Source organism: Cryptotermes secundus, unplaced genomic scaffold (assembly GCF_002891405.2).
Source record: "Cryptotermes secundus unplaced genomic scaffold, Csec_1.0 scaffold2069, whole genome shotgun sequence".
Taxonomy (NCBI): Eukaryota; Metazoa; Arthropoda; class Insecta; order Blattodea; family Kalotermitidae; genus Cryptotermes; species Cryptotermes secundus.
In genome coordinates, this window is record NW_019734999.1 from 157,208 (window position 1) to 164,730 (window position 7,523).

The following is a 7,523-nucleotide window of genomic DNA, read 5'->3' on the forward strand; positions in this document are numbered from 1 at the left end:
TGCAAGTCTTATGGTGAGGGCATACCAAGGAAACTGGCAACCGCAACACAACCGCAAAACTGCGTTGCTGTTTCCTCAATTTGTGCTGCTCCACTCAGTAACATGTGTTCAACTCAGACTGATAACAATTCTCGGAAATTGTGGTTCTGTTGCGGTTGCCAGTTTCCTTGGTGTTCCCTCACTCTTAAGCATTAACATTAGGCAAACTTGCTCAGTTTAAAATCACTGAATTACTCATTTACAATGCAAATTTGTATTGACGTTTAAACTTCTGTTGGTATAATGACACATCACTACTCAAACTTCCTTCACTTTTCAAATATTGCCTTATCACCATACCTTGGCAAATGTCCACTGCTGCTTGTTGCAATGAAATGCGACTTTCTTGGGATGTTTCTGTGCCACATCACAGAAGACTTTTGGGATTGTCATGTTATGTCTTTCCCACCACCACAGTAACATATTCAACTGCATAAAGCGGCATAATGCCCTGCAAGACAACATATTCATCTGTGTGAAGCAGTAAATGCCGCAAAAAAACATATTCATTTGTGTGAAGTAGTGTACAAAACTTTATCCAATATTCTTCTTTCAATGTTAAGTCCATATATAGATGAAATTATTGTGGATCATCAGTATGGGTTTCGATGTAACAGATCAACTACAGATTTGATCTTTCGCATTCGTCAGATATTGGAGAAAAAATGGGAGTACGATGAGATAGTACATCAGCTATTCGTAGACTTCTAGAAAGCCTATGATTCAGTTAGAAGGGAAGTATTGTACAATTATTTTGATATACGGAATGTATTGCTGTACAGTAGTTTTGTTGTATTGAGTATTTAAATTTTGACTATGATGACTATCTGATTATGTATGTATATTTATATGTTATATTGTATTACTGACTTGTTCTATATCTGAGGCAGATGCCTCTATGGATTTTTTGGAACTATAAATAAATGAATGAATTAATGAATATTCTGATGGAGTATGGGACACCCATGAAACTAGTTAGGTTGATTAAAATGTGTTTAGTAAAGTATGTGTAGGTAAACATCTGTCTGATAAATTTCCTATCCAGAATGGTCTAAAACAAGGAGGCCACTCCTTTTAAACTTTGCTTTAGAATAGGAAGGTCCAGGAGAACCAGGTGGGACTGAAATTAAATGGGACACATCAGCTGTTGGCCTATGCCGATGATGTGAATCTACTGGGTGATAATATAGATACCATAAAGAAAAGCACAGAAACTTTAATTGATGCAAGTAAAGAGGTTAGTCTAGAAGTAAACACAGAGAAAACTAAGTATATTTTGCTGTCTCGTCACCAAAATGCAGGGCAAAATCATGACATGAAGATAGGAAACAAATGTTTTGAAAATGTGGCACAGTTCAGATATTTGGGAACAACAATAACAGACTGAAACCTGATTCAAGAAGAAATTAAGGGGGAGATTGAAGTCGGGTAATGCTTGCTACCGTTCAGTACAGAACCTTTTGTCTTCTCGTCTGCTGTCCAAAAACACAAAAATCTTATTTATGATTTATTTAATGGAACTGTTATTGGTGCACATGAGAGGATTAGTGAATAAACTGGAAAGGATGTGGAAGGAAGCACTAGTGGCATAATTTGTGGTACTACTGTGCAGTCTGCTGGCAGGAACTGGCGGAAAGTCACCAGATCTGTCATAATTGCCAGTGTCCTAGACTAAATTCAAATCAAACACCTCTCAAATACAAGTGAGAAGAACTACCACTTGACCAAACTTACTGGTAAGGAAGAGTATTTAGTATCTTCTGGGATATTATGCCATGTAGTTCACTGAAAGTGAACTGAAGTTTTGGTGAAACATATTGCCTCCATTTTCAGGGTCGAATAAGCCAGCCTGCCACCTGCTTTCAAGCTGGTATCTATTGCTCAGCTTATTCAACCATGAAGATGGAGGCTATATGTTCCTCTGAAACACTGGTTGACTTTTAATGGACTACATGGTGTTACATCCCAGAAGACAGCACTCTTCATAACCAGCGCTGTGATATCCTCAAATCCTACTTACTTGGCAAGGTTAATGGGGGGAAATCCTTAACACATTCTGCACTTGTGGCTATTTTTATATAGCGACTGGCTGGATGGCCAAAGGGTCAGAGTTTGAGTCCTGGCAGGGGCAATATTTTTCTTCTCTCCACGTCATCCAAAACGGTTCTTGGGCACACCCACCCTAGACCGAAGTGAGTGGTCACCTTCCCAACCTGGACATGAGGCTGGGTGGGCTCCAGAGCCAGTATGGACACTGTGAAGTAAAGAAAAACGTCTTGCCCTTGCCGGGAATCGAACCCCGGCCCAGCCTGTATGTAGTCAATTGTTACACCAACTGAACTATCCCAGCTCCATTAGGTAAGTTATAGTAATCATACATATTATGGGCATGACAATCAACTCATCAATGTACTGTTACGCTTACTGAGTCTTCTTAAACTAGTTCTTGTTCTCAACAGCCTTGTAATTTTCGTCTTCAGTGACGAATTTGGCCCGTTTATTTAAAAGTAGCCTACTGCAGAAGAATTTCACGAACAAACAAATTATAAATACGATAACATACTGAAGGCCAGTTATTCTCACAATTCTTAAAAACGCAATTCTTATCCGGAAATTCCAGAAACCATGAAATGATTACACTAAAGCATTAAAATTGTTTCTTCATGAAAGCGAGGTCATGTACTTACATAGAATCACGAGGAATAGTCTTGTATAGTATATACAGCCATTTATACCGTTTTCCTGTAGTTAGAAACCCAACAACAGCCAACAATACCAACTGGGGTACTACTCGACGTCCAATTACGAAAGAAACAGCAGCTCCGACAGCTAGAATGCTCGTAACAAGTGCTGGATAATTCGTTACCATGATTCACAACCTTATTTCCCTCTAGGATTCACACTGGTAAAATCGTTTTAATACATTCTTTTTATCGTACACTACAAGGAAGTACACCAAATTACGCGACACACTTCTCACTCGAACATGACGAACATGACAAGCCACAACTTTCCACTTACGAATTACGTCGCCGCTGAGTAAACCTTGAAGTAGCACGGACGGGCACGGATCACTGCTCATAGTCCGTATCAGTAGGTTACTTTGTCATAACCTACGGAAGAAAATTCTATGTTCAATGTCGTATCCGACATAATGGTCCAGGTAACCATCTTACACAAATTAACTGAAAATGCCAACAGTCACAAAATCTTTGACATAGCTGTGTCCGACAGTGTTTGTAAATGATGCTTCGCTGGCTCACATCGAAAAAAAAAAACATCTGTAATATGTTAACACGAAAGCAATTTCTTCTATATGTATTTATTTATTTATTTCTAATAACGGAATTAATAACAATTCTGAAAAAAAAACACTTGTTTTAAAAACCCACGTGAATTCCAAAATCTCGGAAATTTGAAAGCTTACAGAATTTACGGCTTCATTTTTCCAAAAGTTTGAAAAATTTTAATATCCGCGGAGATATATCTAGGGTTTCAAAGATTTGTAAGCTCTGCAAAATTACACGGCCTAATTCCATGCTCTAATAAATAAGAATCAGTCGTAATGTAACTTAACCTAACATTGCTCAACCGCGCAAATTGTTGACGAAGTTAAAAGGCAAGTGCGCAGTTGGTTGCAGAGTGGCGCGTTTTGCAAACCTACACGCTCAGGGACCTCAGGGAGTTGTTGCACCAATGAGAGGGAGGTGCGCAGTTGGATGCGCAGAAGTGTCCTACTCGAATTCAGTTGCCACAATTGTGCACCACCTCAGAAGTTCGCGTTCCCATCGTGTTTCTATTACTCATTTCAATAAATTTAAAATTATGGCATTAGGATGGTCATGACCGGCAAACAGTACATGTCGAGTTTTGTAAAATTCTGGCAAGTGCTTAATAATCTGCAGTTGACAGAGCTGACATTTATTGCCCCAGGGTTCTGCTCCAGGCATGGAACGAATGTAATCGAAAAATATGTCCGTACCTATTATGTATAATATTCGATACGTTAATCCATTCTAGTTCTTAGGGTAAATGTTATATGGCACAAAACACAAGCTTGGTATTTCTGGATGCAGATGTTGATGTACTTTGACCTTCAAGGTGGGCGAGGTGAATTCAAAACATATTAGTAATGTTTCAATAATTCTGTTTAATTTTGTTTATGTATTGTCTGAAGGAGGTGAAAGTGAAGGTAAATGTTATATGGCACAAAACACAAGCTTGGTATTTCTGGATGCAGATGTTGATGTACTTTGACCTTCAAGGTGGGCAAGGTGAATTCAATACATATTAGTAATGGTTCAATAATTCTGTTTAATTTTGCTTATGTAGTGTCTGAAGGAGGTGAAAGTGAAGACAAAATTTTAATTAATTCAATCAGTATTATGCTATTTCCTTAAGAAAAACTTCAGTTGTGTTATTATGTCAAATTAATTTTTATCATCCATACATCACAGTACTGTGATGGTACATTTATGGTGAAGCAGGCCTAGCATTAGTGTTTGCAATGTAAGTTAAAATTCAGTCACTAGGGCCTCAGTAGCACGAGACTTTAATGTCATATTCTTGAATGATAACAGTTATCTGCACTGAAACCTGTATTTGAGGTATCTTTGGGGAGCAGTGGATATGAACACTAAGGTTAAGGTAAAGGTAAAGTTGTCCCTGTGCTTAATTAAGCACTATGCCATGAAGGTGTATGGGGAGTGAATGTATAGATCAACATTTTCTTGATCTCGGTACTAGCTGGAGGTGAGTGGTCAGCTTCNTAGCTTCATGCTCCAGCCACTTTACCTCCAGGGAAAGAGCCCCTGGTACCCACTGGATAGGGGGTTAGTTGGACCCCAGAGCTGGTCTGGACGATGTGGAGAAGAATTCTTGACCCTACCAGGACTGGAACTCCAACCCCTTGGTCAGCCAGCCTGTAGCCAGTTGCTATACCGACTACGCTAATCTGTGGAAAGTCATGAATGGTGGAAATCTAACACCAAGTTTATTAAATTAGAATAATCTGAACTGAACAATAAAAAGGGAGAAACCTTATATCAAAGAACACTAAATGGGGGTTACATAGTCACCACTGTGAGAGACCAAAATCCTCCCTTTATTTCATTACACCTTTTCTTTTCCTTAATCTGATACTTCACTACAACAAAAACAGTGAAAATATTACTGTCTGCAGTCATATGCCTGCCTGAGTTTCATCATTATATACATTAGTGAACCCTTCCATTGCTAGCAAATTAATTAGGCCAACAAACCTTTTTTCTTTTGCATGTCATTCAGATATCTGTTTGAAAGATGGAACTGTACAAAATATTTAATTTTCAGCACTTTTTATTCATTACTTTGACACAAAAGTATGTCTTGCAAGTCTTCTGGATTGAGACTGTGTAGTCTTGGAACTGGACACCATTGTTTTGGAGGAGTATGTTAGCTTCATCTTCAGAGAGGAAATAAATGTGGTTACTCACAACTGGGGGAAATGGGGAAGAGGTAGAACCCAGTTTGGGCCAACATGAATGATACACAGTGTCACAAACAAATCACAGCGTGAACCCTTCTTTGCAGGGGGGAATATATATCTTCTAAGTGCTCAGATTCATGAAATAGTATGACACGTCCTGAACACCTGCAAATACCACGCCTGATGGATGGTTAAAAGCAATGTCTTTCTCTCAGAATTACTGGGATTTTTACTTTCTCGATTGCCCAGTATTCTACATACTAGAAACCATGACATTTCAGAAACTGGATATGTTTCCGTCCTCAGGTGAAGGGCGAGGGAAGATTCCCACTCAACTGGGAGGTAGAAAGAGGTAATCAGGTCCAGTGATTGCAGTTAGTTCTTTCTAAGGTACCGAACTTAGTAGGTGTCTTCCCCCTCCTCACCTGAGGAGAATACCAGATGATTGACAAATTCCAAAAACCCAGTAATTCTGAGTGTTATACACCATCATCAGAACTCTTTAGAATCTGTCTTACTGTCTCATACATTTTACTTCTAAGCACAAATATATCAGATTTCATTACCTGCACACACAAGAGGGAAAAAACATTAACATAAACTTCCCCTGATTTAAACTGTATTTAATCTCATACAGTTACCACCTCAATCACAATATGCAAATGTGACACTCCAACATATTTTTAATTCAAATCTAGATAGATCTGTTAACCTATACATGTATTTCATACCATCAAAAAAGAAAATAGCACACATTTCAGATGTACGACAATTTCTGTGACCAAGTTGAAATGCCGAATGGTTTAATTGTGCTAGTACCCATGTTCTGTACACTACAGTGTGATCAAATGAAGAAACTGTGTAGAAGTCATTACCAAATCTCAGCAATGACTGGTGAATCACAGAGATGACAGGAAGATAAGCAACTTTCAGACACATTACAAGATCATCTGTCCATCTCCAACTAATATTTATGCTTGTGCTTGTGTTTCCGTGGAGGTGATGCGGGAGATGAACCTCTGTGTTTGGATCTAGGTGAGGAAGGAGACATTGAACCCCGACGCTTTGCTCGTTGTGGTGTCGGAGGTGAGCCACCTCTCCGTTTCACTCTTGGTGGCGATGATGGAGAAGACCCTCTATGTTTGGAATGGGGGGGAGATGGTGAAGATCCCCTGTGTTTGATACGCGGTGGTGATGGGGGTGACGGAGCTCGTGATTTCTTACTGTGTGGGGAGCGTGAACGGCGTGAAGACTTGCGACTTGGAACCGGGCTGCGACTGCGCGATCTGTTCACAAACAAGATACACAGTATGCATATATATACACACTACTTCATTTTGGAAAAAAGATATGTACTTTGTTTGAAAATTGTTACTTAAGCGAAAATTTAAATTAAAGTTAATTTCATGTATTTTAAAGACAGTAATTAGATATATACTGATCAAGATAACACAATGAAATCACTATTTAATTAATTCCAAAGAAGAATGGCTTTTGCTACACCAAATTCAGGTTTTCACTAAATGGGGGGTTATGCAATATCACACCAAGAAACTGTACACATTCTTAGAAAACTTATCACATATAATTATGATAAAATAATTTCTTTACAGGAGTATAATAGTTACAAAAATTATTCCTACATATGTAAATACAATTACATAATCAGTAACATCAAATTAATTCCTAGGACAATGCGTGTGACAGTGCGAGATATATCAAGATAAAAATCACACAATCCCTCACAACGTGCATATATTAAACAACAAGCATCACACCATAAAGACAGGGACTAGCCACATTAAGGGTCAATGCAGTGGCAAGAAGAGCAAGAACCATAATTTGTTGTAACAAAGATTCAAAATAAACAACAAAAGATGGACATTAATTTTTCCAATATGATAATCTAAAAACGCTTAACTTATCAAAAGAAAATAATTTACAGTACAGCACAAGTACAGTTAGTTTCAAGAAGTTCTGTACAATGAGTACTTTACCTTAGTTAGTTAGTTAGTTA

At 38.3% G+C, this 7,523-nt stretch overlaps 2 protein-coding genes across 2 annotated transcripts in view; both read right to left on the minus strand.

Moving 5' to 3' along the window:
• The window catches only part of LOC111869216 (long-chain fatty acid transport protein 4), a 28,123-nt gene extending 24,806 nt beyond the window's left edge, over positions 1 to 3,317 (minus strand). The window contains exons 1-2 of the mRNA XM_023860554.2: positions 2,727 to 3,317; positions 340 to 490 (exon numbers count right to left, since the gene is read on the minus strand). Coding sequence (XP_023716322.1) covers positions 340 to 490; positions 2,727 to 2,908 — 333 coding nt within the window. The 5' untranslated portion in view covers positions 2,909 to 3,317. The remainder of the gene's footprint in view (positions 1 to 339; positions 491 to 2,726) is intronic.
• A 2,041-nt stretch (positions 3,318 to 5,358) lies between these two features.
• LOC111869209 (U2 snRNP-associated SURP motif-containing protein) overlaps positions 5,359 to 7,523 on the minus strand; it is a 34,993-nt gene continuing 32,828 nt past the window's right edge. The window contains exon 22 of the mRNA XM_023860520.1: positions 5,359 to 6,792. Within this exon, the coding sequence (XP_023716288.1) occupies positions 6,471 to 6,792 (322 nt within the window). The 3' untranslated portion in view covers positions 5,359 to 6,470. The remainder of the gene's footprint in view (positions 6,793 to 7,523) is intronic.